This window comes from Pagrus pagrus (genome assembly GCF_965226575.1).
Source record: "Pagrus pagrus genome assembly, chromosome: 13".
NCBI lineage: Eukaryota > Metazoa > Chordata > Actinopteri > Spariformes > Sparidae > Pagrus > Pagrus pagrus.
In genome coordinates this window covers 27,223,597-27,238,347 of record NC_140197.1, presented here as the reverse complement: position 1 = coordinate 27,238,347, position 14,751 = coordinate 27,223,597, and the positions used below count along the sequence as shown (strand labels likewise).

General features: G+C 46.5%; 1 protein-coding gene across 4 annotated transcripts in view; it reads right to left on the bottom strand.

Annotated features, from left to right (window-relative positions):
* adgrl1a (adhesion G protein-coupled receptor L1a) overlaps positions 1–14,751 on the bottom strand; it is a 154,267-nt gene that overhangs the window by 25,913 nt on the left and 113,603 nt on the right. For 2 of the 4 annotated variants that reach the window (XM_084371691.1, XM_084371692.1), the window contains 3 exons: positions 9,853–9,867; positions 1,506–1,713; positions 1,021–1,285 (listed from right to left, as the gene is read on the bottom strand). In XM_084371691.1, coding sequence (XP_084227817.1) covers positions 1,021–1,285; positions 1,506–1,713; positions 9,853–9,867 — 488 coding nt within the window. Of the gene's footprint in view, positions 1–1,020; positions 1,286–1,505; positions 1,714–5,554; positions 5,635–9,852; positions 9,868–14,751 lie in introns of those variants that run through there. The other 2 variants (XM_084371694.1, XM_084371693.1) reach the window with 2 other exon arrangements.

Below are 14,751 nucleotides of genomic sequence, written 5' to 3'. Positions count from 1 at the left end.
GGGTTTGATATTTTAGATGGATAGTTTAACTTATACGGTTTGAAAAACAATTTCCTGTTAAGGTCAAAGATAGTGATAATAAATGGGTCCCGTCTATCTGAACAACACATTAATTTAATCTCTGTTTGTGTGGAAACTTGCTGCCTGATTACAGCTTTGTTTGTTAAGAAACAAAGAACCAACTGGTATTAAAATATGAATGTTTCAAAGTTCACAGTGATGGATCATGTTTTGAGTTTGTCAAGAGAGCAGGGTAAAGTAAAGTGACTTTGGATTACAGATGACGAACAGTACGAACGGCCCAGTCGCCAGAATAAAATGTCGGCATTTGATTTTCTTCAGATCATGGACACCTTCAAATTTTGTACATGTCACATGTATCACATTAACATTTCTACAACACATGTCATACCACGCTCATATTACATACATGCATACATGTACATCTATGAGCTGCCTTTCATGTCAGGTGGTGCAGAGGATGTTAATGGTGCCAGATTCGAGTCCAAAGATCGACCTGGCGTTTCAACATTTGTAAGCGTGAGACCGCTGAATGTTTTTAATGAGATGATGGGACAATTTCAAACCCTAATCCAGGTAAGCCAAAACATGTTTTCCTAACCCTAACCAATGAAATGAAATGAAAGTTTCAACATGTCTGTGTGCAACAAATGTACACTGCCAACATTTATTATGGTTGGCTGTTGGGTTGGTATGTTTGAAATAGTATGTACAGTAGCACATCTCGCCAGAGCAAATCAAATATGTACCTTTTTCGAGGAGATTATTTTTTGGATATGATGAGATTTGAAATCAGTCCTAACCTTTCAAGATGATTTTTATGTTACTCTTTCTCTTGGCTAGCAACATCGCTGTATTTCATTTGTGTGAGCTCAATAGTAGTCATTCCCGTGTGACATATAACCTTTTGCCTGACTAGTCAGATGAGATTTTGGTATAATCTACTCCTGCATTCATAATCCACATCTCATAATCTTCTGTGCAGCGCTGCTCTCCCACCTGGCTGACCACCAGTCGTCCGTTGTTGGCTTCAGTGGCATAGATCACCCAGAGGCCGTTCTCATCCACGGCCAGGTCAATGTCCGATTTCCCTCCCCAGCGGTAGGGCGAGGTGTCATGGTAGTTGGCGTTTGTAATAATGGCCTCACCGCTCTTGATGCGCGTCCTTAGGTCATACTTGACTATGTTTCGTGTTCGTTCTTTGTTGTAAAATACTGCACCATCGTACACCACAAACCCCGTGCCGTCAACTCTGTTGGGCAACCTGTTGAGGGAGAATCATATGAGTGGAGCACAAATCCAGGAGAACAAGTCAATTCGTCTACTCTGCGTGACACAATCCTACAAGATGGCCTCACTGTGAGCAAGCTGACACCACAGTGGGACCATTCTACTATCATCATCCATAGCCACATCAAAAGCCAATAAATCAATACACAAGCAGAAGCTATTTGATCATCCAGGACAGTTGGAGGCGCCCTCACTTGTAGGTGGTGGTGGCTCGGTTCTGTTTGAAGTCTTCCCAGGAGGCATACTCATACAGCATGTCGGTGCGATAGGGGGTCCAGGGCATGACGTACAGACGGTCCCCAGACTGCAGCGGGTCCTTACACCACGCCCCTGCCTGGTGCTCCGCCTCCTGCAAAGAGCTGGCCGCCTGCACCCGCAGCAGTGTCCCCGGACACACAAAGACTGGTGCAGAGGAGGTGTGTTGGGTCACAGAGGAGGAGAAGAAGGGGGGAAAAAAGGAAGAGACAGAAAATGAAAACAAAGCATTGTAAAAATGAAAGATATCATGGAGATGGCAGGGAGGGAGAGAAGTAATGGGAAAAGGCCAAAGACCATGGAATATAGAACAGGAGAGGGACACGGAGGGAAGAAGATGTGAGTAGATAAAAGTAAGTTGAGAATTGAAAAGGAGACAAAGACTAGTAGCAGAATGGGAAAGAGGGGGAGAGGAGGGGAGTGAGGTGAGGTACAATATCAGATTTTAAATGAAGGAACATATAAAAGCTCATTTGTAGAACATCAGCATTGTGGTCGGAAAGTGTCTGGATATGATAAATGGGAGATTTCTGGCTGCCGCCGCGGCTTAGATGTAGCCTCTAATCTAATTTATCTTGGCCTACTTTTTATTTGATTGTGCATTTTCTATTTCAAAGACCTCTGCTTCTCTGCTCTGCTACTGGGTGGCGAAACAGTAATTGTGAAGCTTGTTTTATTAGGACTCAAATTTGGCTCTCAGTCAAGAGTAATGCCTCAAAGAAAAAAGCATCCTGGGGTAAAGATGTGAGGTTGGCCGGGCCTCCACTTCACACACCCACATACATACCAACCAAACAAATAGTCCGAATTCCAGACAGACAGAGATGCACACACATAAATACAATGTAACCCTTTCACACAATTCATATACCGAACAGAAACACACACACAAACACACAGAGGATGCCTTCTTCAGGCAGGTGGAGGTCATCCACTGGGGACTGGTGCAAATTGGCTGGCTGACACAGAGTGTCCCTGCCTGACAGAGAGAGTGCCCTGGGACCACCGGGCGTGTCAGGTGATCTATGAGGAAAGCTGCTGGCATCCTGGCTACTCTGACATCACAGGGGTACTGGCGACAGAGAGGGAGAGAGCGAGCAAGAGAGAGAGAGAGAGAGAGAGTTGGAGGCACTACAGAATAAAACAGCTGAGGAGTCCCCTCGCCTCCTCTGCCAGCTTATTTATGTGGCTCTCTGGCTTGGGGTTGCGACAGAACCAGACACCTGCTGGTCACCTCATGATTGAACGCATCTCTGAACTAATTGGACGCTGCAGGGGCATTTGGACACAGATGACACACGGCACACTCGGGTGCACAGACAGACACACACAGGCACACCATCCCAATACACACGAGGACAGAACACGACATGCATACACACACTAACACGCATGTGTACACAGTCACACAGTGGCTGTTAGAGTGATGGATCAGTCCAGGCTCAAACTGTCTTGAATATTGCATGGAGTCTGGAGCACGAGGAGAATCATAATGGAGAGATGGAGGAGTTACTTCAGGCTTTTGGAAATCCAGCGTTCGCTTTTTCCGCTGCCTGCCGCGCTGCTGTTGTTGATAGTGGCTGGTGATCTGTGGTGCTAGGCCACTTAGGAATTAGCCTGTACTGTCTGAGGGGGTCCAACAGGGATTGAGACTGGCAGCCAAACAGGAATCTAATCAAGCTCAGGCATAAACAAACACTCAGAATACAGACTCTTCACAGGAGGCTTGTCATGCTTCATTGTCGAACCAAAATGCTCTCTCAAACGCCTGAGGTGTTTGCTTTGCAAATATGAATGTGGGTGACTGAAATATGCAAAATAATGTTCAGAGCAATGGTTAAATGTGACATTTTCAGACAGCTGAACAATGATTTTCCTAACTGACATCTTTGCCAACTCTCCCTCACACCACAATCAAATGACATCTTTATCAATCCAGACACAGCATGAGTGCACTGCACATAAACGGGAGTTGTGCTGCAAAATGTTTCAAATAAGCCCCAAATATCTGACGTATCATTGGTACAGAAAGCCATAAAGGGAGAAAAAAAACAACCACTTAAAGTAGGACACTGCCTCGAAAGTACATTGCTACTGTAAATAGACAAATAAACAGCAGGCAGAAAGCAATGCAGTGGCTCTGCATGTAGGTGACCCATAAACAAAGCCAGGAACACTCTGCCTCAAGGTAGAATAAAGGACAAAGAAACACGTGGGCCTGTTCTCTACAGTAACAAAAAGGATGACCAGTGAGGAAAGTTTTAATATACACAAGCAAGCATCCATCAAATCTGTTGCCATGATACAGTGACAAAGATAAATAATACAGCACGGCAAAGGCCAGACTAAATCTCTAATGCCTCTATAACTTGTGTCATGGTCATTTATCCAATTAAAGGCATCAACATCTAAATCGTACAGTAACAGATGATGAATGGGAGCAAATCAGAACTAGTCTGAATTCCACTTCATGACATAAAGGAAAGTAGCTGTATAGCCTCGCCTGTTTAACACAAAAGCTTCAATATGTGTTGAAGGACCACCTGACTGGAGGCTGAACCTATGGCTGGGGTGGCTGGGTTTTTATTCTAAAGAGGGCCGTCGAAGGAAATCCTTGATATTATTTGGCTTATGCTATTGGCTAAAACACGGTGGTACAGGATTCACTTATGCTGGTGTTGTCTTTATTAACTTGTACAGCTAACTAACAAAAAAAAATTCACACTTCTCTCAATAAAACACTCCATAATCTTTAACAGCTGACAACTACTCTAGTAATTGCTGCAGGTCAAGTACAGGTGTGAACCAACAAGCTAAGTAAATATGATTCATTATATTAGATGAATTTGTGGATACCCGCGACACACGCTGTTCGACACACGCTATAAAATTCATAACTATAATATACAGATTAAAGCTCCTAATTGCAATTATAAAAGCACAGGATCCTGTCTGGATCAGAGCCCTGGAGGAACAGGGATGATACACTGAGTCATGACCGGCTATAATATACCTGTAAGAGAAGTATGCGATCAATCCATCACAGCTCCACAATAGTTTTTGTCCGCAATACCATTTTACTCCCACTAAAGTGTGCCCGCCCCTGAAGATACCATGTGATCCTGTTCATTACTGCACCTAACCTTCCAGCCCTGTCCTAAATTGGTAGCAGTCTGTACTCTATTGGGCTCATCACCACGGTAACATCCTGTCATCCTCTGCCTTCCTCCTCCATGTTCCTCTCACTTCCCTCCTCTCCCATACGAACCCTGCCGGCTGCCGATCAGCGAGCCTCGGTTTATTCTAATGAATTGGTCGTTGGGTGGGCCTGGTGTCAAAGGGGCTCATCAACGGCCTCTAGGCTGGACACACACGGGCCATGAGAACACAGACACATGCACACACACACACACACACACACACACACACACACACACACACACACACACACACACACACACACACACATGCTCACAGGCCAAACAGAAACAGTGGCCATGCTTCACACCCTGCAAAACTTGCCTAGGGGGCTTCATTAACTCTGACCTGCGCTCCCCAGCCTTCCCGGCTGCCTTCCTGTTTACCAGCTCTTTCTGCCTCTCCTTTGCTCTGCCACCCTCTCTCTCTCTCTCTCTCTCTAACTGTGAAGGGTGATTGTAGCAGCAAGAAGCCAGAGCAGCCAACCCTGAGCAGTGAAGTCTACAGTACAAGAGACTATTATGACCACGGTATGAATGAGGTATTAGGCATTAGGCATTAAGCATTAGGCGTAAGTCTTGAGATTAGGCATTATCCTAGTCTGGCTAGAGCAGGTTAGCTGGAGTAAGAGCCATCTGGGATTATGTGAGATAGTTAGATTAATAGATTAGTTCCTGCTTGGGTGCGGAAGGAAATCTTGCAGTCATGATCATCCCAGTGAAGTCACCAGGCAGCGCCGACACAACACTCCTTTACCCTACAAACTAGCCAGATGGCTAATGAAACTTACCTTATCAGGGATTAAAACCCAGGCTGTAGCTATCATACTCTAGCATGCCAATTACCGCCACACACACAGGGAAATACTGCTGTAATAATTGACTATTTATCTCCATAATCCCTTTCCCAGGCACAGGTCAGATGTTACTTGTCAATATGAGGCTGCAGTATAAAATGATAAAAGCGCTGGAACTTTCCTGAAAATGACAGTAAATATCTCCCATTAGTGTCTAGCCGCAATTTGTGATCGACTGGTAACGCAATTAAAAGTGAGCGCTGACAGCTCTGGGCTATTTTTAGACTTTTCATTTTCGTTGTCTTCAGCAGTCCATGGTGTTTTCATGTTTGATGTGACAGCGTCATGGTGATGGTTAATGTCTGACTTTGATGATCTAAACACCCCCTGCCAATGGTTGGCAGCTGTTTCTAAAGTGGTGTCCTCGTGCTGTTTGTTTTTTTTTGTTTTTTTTTCCATGGCTACAGGGATCTGAGGGCTCTGCTGGCCCAAGCCTTTGCCCAGTCCACAGTCATGGCCTGCTCTCAGGACTGACTGCTGAGAGCATGCTGCTCTAATTGAATCCCACACCTGTTACTGGCAGGTGCAGCACGCAGGCAGCAGGGGGCAGAATGGAGCATGGCATGGCACCCCGAGTCTGTGCTGGGCAGTTGATAGGCTTTAAGGGTTAGTGTTTGTGTCCGCGTGTGTGCAGGGAGTCTCCTGATGGTATGTTTATGTGCATTCATCAGCCCATTAGTGTGTGTCTTACTGTGTATTTGTATATATGTGTGTGTGTGGAGGCATGCATGTGTGCAGCTCAGAGAGACAGAGAGGCAGAAAGAGAGAAGAAAGCGTGAAGAAGGATGTGAGCGTGTTCTGTGTGTGCTAACAAGAAGAGAGAGAGAGGTGGAGTAAGAGAGAGTAAATAGGTTATTTCCTGTGAAATGAGAATTAGGAGTGAGTTAATCTGCTGAGGAGTGACATATAGTGACAGAGAGAAGAAGAAGGAGGAGAAGGGAGGGGCTCCCATTGTGTTTCCGCTTCCTTTTAGACTACAAGGGGGGTCAAGTCATGGGAGTAAAAACACAATACAGTACAAACAGCCGTGCACAGACATAAACACACACCCTTAGGACGCACACAGACTCTCACACAATGCAAGCGGGTACACACTGTCCAGACAGTGGAAGAGGCAGGTGTCAAGCTGGCACCTTTATCAACCCAAACATTCACCCCAGAGAATACCCTTCACTGAGACCAAAAGCTGGCAACGGCTAGAGATAGTGTCCATTGAAAGCAAAGTCTTATCTGCCTCGGAGTGGAGTTGACACTGAGTGACAGGGAAGTTGGTCGGGACATGGCTGCAGAGGCTACAGGCTGCTGATACAGTAGGCGACAGGGAGACACACCTTTTGCTTGAGCAGTGGCGGCACAGTGAGACTCTAACATTAGCCTAGCCTAGCCTGCCACCGCCCTGCATGTTCCTCTCTCCTTCCCTTCTGCTCTGAATCGGGCCCATAAAGGTCCTGAAACCAGAAGCTGTGATTTGTATTCATGACCACCTGGCTCACTCACTCACCTGTCTGTTCTCTGGCTCAAACAATGCATGACTTCTGCATGTACAGTCAAATCCCAACACTCTTCCCTATCTCCCTGTGCCACTGAGTAGGGTGTCTGCGCTTTCTTGGTCACATGACTGTGCTTGTGTGTGGTGGGTCATTCCTAATGAGGCGATGCTGCCTGACTCATCATCTCTATAGCGACCACTCTCCCCTTTTTAGTCCATTTGCAGCCATTTTTTTTTTTTTTTTGCTTCCTGTTTTCCTGTCACAACATGCAGTGGTTTCTCACTCATTCCCTTTCACTTTTCCATATCACAGGTATAAAGCGATTTGTGTGAGCCATGGTTCTCTCCTTGTATGCTCCCCCACCTCACCCTTCACGGAAATACCAGGATTGTTCACAGCAGTCTAGCACTGCTTCCTTTTTCTTGCCTCTTTTCCTTTAGAGGCAAACAGACTGGAGGTGAGAAAAATATGGCGGACACTTGTTTTGTCCTGTCAGCGGTGATAAAAGAAATACTGTAAAGATGTGGATAGTGTATTGTGCTTGACTGTTAGTGAAAAGGGTGAGAAAAGGGACAGAGGGAGTGATGGGAAGAAGGAGAGGCAGCTGACATAGTCTTAAAATAGCCTAACAGCAGGTAGGTTGACAAAGTGTTGGACATTCATTGGACAGGATCTCCTGCATATGACATCATCGCTGCGCGGTGCGCGTCATCCAAATCTGTCAATCAGCTGATCAATCAGTGAGGATTAATTTGACAGACATGGGCAAGACACAAGTCTGGAATGTCAATTTCAGCCATAAACAGAGAAAGGAAGTGTGTTTAGCAGCAGTGGAGGGATGGATTAAGGTGGGTAAGGGCAGGGGTGCAGACAGAGGAGAGGGGTATTCGTCTTAGTGTTAGTGGGAGGAAGAGTAGTAAATAAAAATAACCACTTGGGTGAGGCGGAAGCAGGAGGAGGAGGAAGAGGAGGAGGAGGAGTAGGAGGAGGAGGAGGATGGTTTTGGAGCTCACTATTCCACCGCAAGCAGGGAGAGTGAGCTAAAATGGCTGCTTGCGGTGGGAGAAAAATGTGAGACAATGATCCATGTTAATGAAAAGCCATAGACACGACGACAGACAAAGGGGTCCATAAACCAGTTAATGGCAACCTCTGTAGGAGTTAATTTCTCCAACATATGGATCCAGCCATGGGGCCAGACAGGGGAATGGCTGGGGCTGAGACAGATGTGAGTAGGGGGGCTCAGAGAGAGTTGAGGAGGGTGGAGACCTGAGAGAGGGAGTTAAGGCTCATTGGAAGCTTGCACTGATGGCTGCTACTCTCACCGTGACCTTGGGTATGGGTCAGGTCTGTCTCTCCTCTTTAGGAAGCTAGTGATTGAGGTGCCTAGCAACACTGATTGGACCTCTTTAAGAGGGCTTGTGGCGAGATGCTGCTGTATCAGAGAGGCCATTACAAAGAGCAGGAGCACTCTCTACAGGGGATACACCTCCCACCCCCATCCCCTCCCCTCTCTTCCCCCTCCGGAGCCTCAATGAACACATAAGGAACCAGGAGAGATTGACGATGTGGACGGGTATGGGGGGGCACAAGTTCACAGTGCATGTGCATTAAAGAAAAGAGAGGCGTGGCAGTGAAGAACTGTAGAAAGAGAGGAGAAGAAGAGAGGAGAAGGAAGAGGAGTGTAAGAGATGCTCAAAAGAGCCTGCAGCTGCTTGTGATGGCCAGATGTGATCTGAGAGATAAACCAATCAGAGAAAGAGAACAAGAGAAAGGGAGGATGAGAAACACAACAGAGAAAAATAAGCAGAGATAAGTAAGGGGACAGTGAGAGAAAAGGAGGTAAATGGAAGTGTGATTAATTGAAAAAGCAAGAGAGACAGAATGAGAGGACACTGAAGCACCTGGAAATGGGATACTGTAAAAATGATACTGTGAGCAACTTTGGCCAGTTACTGCGTTATCTTAACACAATGTTTTGCTTTGAGATTACAGCAACAACAAACTGTGAATCAGTCCTGAGAAACTTAAAAAAAAAAAGAAGGGAAGAGATACAGTATGGAGAAAAGGAGGAGCTTAGTAGTGTAAACAGAGAGAGAGAAGATTTTTTTTTTGTTCTTAGATCTGGAGGGACAAATAAATAGCAGAAGCAAAATGAGCGGAAAAATGTAATGAGGAATGTGAATTTTTCAGCTCTATGTGATGCAACAGTGCGAAGAAGAAGAAGGGATGGGAGGAGAGATTTACCATCCATGAGATGATATGAATGTATCTCCTGTCAGTTTAGGCTAACATGTGATACTTGCACAGGAAAGGAATGAAGTTAATTTCTCGTTTATCTCTCATAGGTAGAGGACTGACCTCCCGTGATGCCTTTTTTTTTGCGTCTGTGTATGTGAGTGATTGAGTGTGTGTGCGTGCGTGCAGGTCAGGCTGGTGTCGTCAGAACCAAGGAGGAAATCTAGAAGGATTTTAGAGTTTTGGTTATAGTTCAGAGAGAGATAGAAAGAGTTCTGGATTTTAGAGTTTTGGTTATAGTTCAGAGAGAGATAGAAAGAGAAGAGAGGGGCAGAGGAGGCGATTAGAGGTCGAGAAAGAAAAGGGAGGGATATCAACATCAAACATGACCACTACACAAGGTGCTGGGTTAGGAGGGGGGTATGGGGGAAGGAAGGGAGACAAGGGAGGAGGAGAAGGGAGGAAGGGGCGAGCTGTGGTTGTTATGTTCATTGTGGTCTTTACCTTTTTGATCCACTTCTATTCAAGCATCGGAAAAAGGAGAAAGAAGGAGATAGAAAGATAAAAGAGAAAGACAGCAAGGAAGAGAGAGAGAGAGAGAGAGAGAAAGAGAGAGAGAGGGAAAGAAAAAAGAACGAAAGAAAAAACAGGTGCAGGAAAAAAGAGAAAATTGAGATTAAATAAAACGCTGTCCTTTCTCTCTCTCTTTTTTAAAGCAACTTATCTGTCTGTGTTATGGTTGGCTACTCAGAGAAAGGATGGCTCAAATGGAAAATGAGGAGGGGAGAATGGCCTGACCTGGGTTTAAATCCATTTCCATTTCATTTTAGCTTTATCAATAATCCCCCAACAACACAATCCAACCCCAACCACACACTCTCGACCCCACCTCCACCTCTCTTATTGCCACATCCCTCCCTCTCTCCCTCCCACTTTCCCTTACACCCAAAGCTCGGCTCCAGGAACCTGTTGGAGAGAGAAACCGTTGGAGGGCCTCTTCGACTGTAGTCCTCTTCAGCTGTGGAAGTAAAGAGAAAGATAGAGAAAGAGATGGGGGGATGGGTAGATGGAAAGGTGGTGATGAGGATGTCTCTATCTATGGCTGGTTGGAGGGATCACTGAATCCCTCTCTTCGCCTCTCTCTCCAAGTACAGTCTGTGTTGGCATTAAAGCGACCCCTTGATCTAAAGAAAGCGGTGCTTTTGGCTTTGCTCAATTTACAGAGTCAGGATGCTCGCTATAGAAGCCAGCAAAAACACTCAACCCATCGACCGTCCAATCAATGGGGAGCTGCCGGCTTGCCTGGCCGAGGCTGGCTCATCAAAGAAAAAGAGAACAAACAACAGGGGAAAGGGAGGGCTTGACAGAGTGGAACGCCTCAGAAACACAGAGAGAAACCAAGAGACACGGTCGGGGGGAGGGGGAGAAAAAAAAGAGGGTAGAGACAAAAGAGAGATGAGAGAAATGTCTACAGCGGGCTCATCACACACAAATCGATAGGTTGGTGTGTTCAGTCACACCAAGGCCTCAGCAGACTCGAACAGGTAAGGTGTGGCTCCCTCGACACCCATGACGCTGCTTGGTACTTGCTTGTTTGGCTGCGTCTGGGGAGGTCCATGAGCAGCTGGAGACTGGAGGAGAAACTAGCACGGATCTCAGCTCCGCCTTTCACGTTACAGCGCTGGCAGGCGCTTTTTCTCAGTGTTTGTTGAGGCACAAGCGGTGTGCGAGTGGATCGGCGTGTCTCTCGGGAAGGGACGTGTCAAAAGGCACAGGGCTAGTGGATCCCCACTGCGAGTGTGATTGTCGTGTATGTGTCGTAGGGAAGTCTGTTGTCCCCGGAGAGCTAAGTGAGACTGTCACGACACCTCACAGGGTTGCCCGTAAAAAAAAAAAAAAGAAAAGAAAAAAGTGAAAGACAGGAAGAGAGAGAGATGTAAAGAGCCAGCAAAATAAAAAGGACAAAGGGGAGCGTTAGCAGTAGCCTGATCTGTGTGGGGGATGGCCTCACATCTTGGCAGCGCTACAGAAGAGGCAGCATCAGTATCAGCAACTACACTAATCATTTATCATCTTATGCCAAGATCAAACCTGACAAACAACCTCCATGAAGACCTGGGGAATGGGTGCCATTTTCAGCCTAGAGGGGTAAACACGGAGAAGCTATGAATGCGAGTCCTGTGAAGCCGGGGCAGGGGGCAAGAAAGCATTACATCCCCACCACCAAGGAGTGCAATCATTAGCTCCAAGGTTAAAGGAGGGAGAGACCGACCAGAGAGCATCCAGAGCTTTCATCCTCACTGGAACAACAGGGGGGGCTGCATGGGGACAGCAGGATTCAGCAGAGCTCGAGAGTGGAGTTTTTTTTATCGAGGCATCAACTGAGAGTACAGCTTGTCCACTTGATCTAAGTGTTAGGTTGCAGTCCTCAATAGATGGTATACTGAATACAATGTTATAAATGGAGCACGGAGTGTGTTTTCCGAAACAGGCTGAAAGTGATTTGTATGATGCACAGCAATGGTATATAGAGAGAGAGAGACAAAGAGAGAAAGAAAACTTCTTCAATGCTGCAGGAAGGAAGAAGAATATGGTAGGCAGAAGACTTGTGTTGACTCCATTTCTTTTGCTCTCGGTTTTCCTGAAAAATAGACACGAAGCACAGACACACAAAAGATCATCACACGCAGCTGAGCTACTGTGTGCACACACACGAACACAGAGAAAAGAGACAGTAAAACTCATCAAACTGTCCTCACAGTGAGCAGGAGGTTAGTTTAAGGCCACCTTGGTTGTTTGTTTGATTCATTCAGCATTTCTCTTTCAGGGCCCTTTTGAGAAATAAGCCACTGCCCTCTCTCCCCTTAATCACTCTGCTCAGCGCTCTCTACAACCCTATCAATTACTCCCACACTAATGAGTACAGCTAGAGACACACACTCTCAAATACACACACACATACATGCATTGTTGGAGTACTGCAGGACAACTTCGCCTCCTCCGTCTCTTTCGCAGTGCTGAGACATAATGTGTCCTCTCCAGCTTCTTCCGTCCCCTTCCCTCTCTGTTTTCTCATTCTCTCGTTTCACATTTTCCACGGTAAAGAGTCGTCCCTTTCGACGGCCTGAGCAAAGCCTCCTGCTTCTCATTCACCAAACATTTATGAGCAACACGTCTAATGGCGACTCAATACATATTAATAGAGTTTCATTCTCAGCTACATCAAAGTGTTTCCTCACCTCCCCTGAAAACCTGTCATATTACAATGCCATTATTCCTTCTCGTGACAAACTCTTCCCAACAAGTCAACTATCATTTCCAGTGGCTTTGTGTCCAAAAAGCAATGTCTCATAATGAATAGTCAGTGCTGAATACATTTGCGGGGAAGAATCAGTTTTATAAAGTGAAACAGTGGCAGAGCCACAAATAAGAACGTCAAGCTGAGAATATGGAGCTACCGAAGAATCTCTGCAGAACCTCTCTTGTACAATACAGCCTGTGTAGGCGCTTTTGAAGCCGGTTTCTTCAGCTACCTGCATATTAACAAGATAAATCACAAGTGATGAAATAGCAGAGGCACAATACCAAGTCTAATGTCTCTGGCATGGCCAGCATGGATGGCCCGGACAGAGAGCATTAGTAGTCAGTACTGATGTAGCACTGTGTCCTGCAGGAGGAGGGGGGACAGGTGGAGTTCTCTCGCTGGGTAGATTTACTTTGACTCATTGAACGTCTGTGTTAAGACTGCAGTGTAGGGTTTCCACTGCAGTAAATACGCGCTGCAGCTTTGTGCGTGGATCTGTGATGTCTTAATGGAACCAAGCAGTCTACAGCAGGCTGTGACAGTGCAAAATGAGAGTTCAGTTGAGCCGTTTTGTCTTGCTCTGTTCCGGTTGGCAAAAACAATGCATTGTGGCGGGGAGGCCTCGCAGGGCTTTTTGGCTCGATGAGATATGATTTGACTTGTTGGCGGATGTTGTATTTTGCCGAGGCAATCCCACTCGCAGCAACACACACACGTGTTCCGGACCCTTGTTTGAGCTCAGCCGACAGAGGTGTGTGTGTCAGCTCGACTCAGGCTGTCACCTCGCCGTTTCAGGTGACTGGTAACATGGCGCCTGCGTGACACGCACATAGAGGACCCTGTCAGACGCAAACATCACACTCAGCCATCAACATGACAGCACACCATCTCAGCTGCTATGACACACAAGCTTTAGTCATCATCTCTCTATTGTTCACCTTTTTGTCGAGACAACCGATGAAAAACATGCGTCAGCCTTGGATGATGCCCGAGTGCCCAGCGTTCCCAGCCAGACGTGAACGATGGGGCATTACCAGAGCGATTAGCAGCAGCAAATTCAATTAATCTTGACAAATCTCTGCTGAGGCAGAACTGAAGAGAGCGACGCGCCCCCTCTCCTGGTAATTAAAAGTGGCCGAGTTGAGTGGCGTGTGGTGCGACGGTGACTAGGTTTGGGGATGAACAGTTCCAAATCTGAGTCTGAATGTGTCAGGTCGTATTTACTTTGTCAGATGAGCACAAATGCGTACAGCAGCCGTAGAATGAGTTGTGTGCATATGTGTGTGTACTCGTTTCTCTTGTGTGTGTGTGTGTGTGTGTGTGTGTGTGTCTGTGTGTGTGAGTGGTCGTGTTACTCCAGCGGAGGAGAGTGGCAGAGGACAGGGGTAATTGGCTCTTCTTTGTCACCTCAGACAGGCGGGACTTTTCATCATAGAGGGATCAGCTTCCAATTTTCTAAGCCGCGCCATGCTTCAGACGCAATCAACAAAGTTTTTTTTTCCAAACACGGTGAAGAAAAATGCAAGTCAGCAGCTATTTAATCATCCCTTTGATTGCCTCGAGGAGAGAGAACAAGCTCCCTTGTGCAGCCAGTGGGAAAAAGACAAGGTTAGAATACGCGAGGAGAAGGAGGCAGGTACAACTAAGCAATGCTACCATGACCCTCTGTGGGCCATACAATACAGGACACCATGCCACAGAGCAGAACTACCAGAGGACCATCAAATAAAGCCATAAGCCTGGAGTGGGTCAATGTGACTGCAGCTAACATCGACCAAAAGACAGGCGAGCAGAGGGCAGAGGAGACTCGAGAAGAACACTTGTTGCCTCAATGCTGTGAAGAAAACATTCCCACCAGAGAATAATCCCCAACGGCAAGGAACCAAGCTAACCTCTACTTATCTGTGACTGTGGCTGCAACCTGACTCAACAAAGTCGCTCAAAAGGTAAACTGAGGGCGCAAAAGCACTGAGCAGAGCAAGGGCAAAGACTGAGAGAGCCGCTTCGAAGTCCCTGAGTTTCTCGGCGCCTCTCTGTCAGAGCTGGATGGTTGGGTATTTGAATATTTGTCCCACCTGTAAAAGAAATAAACAACAGAG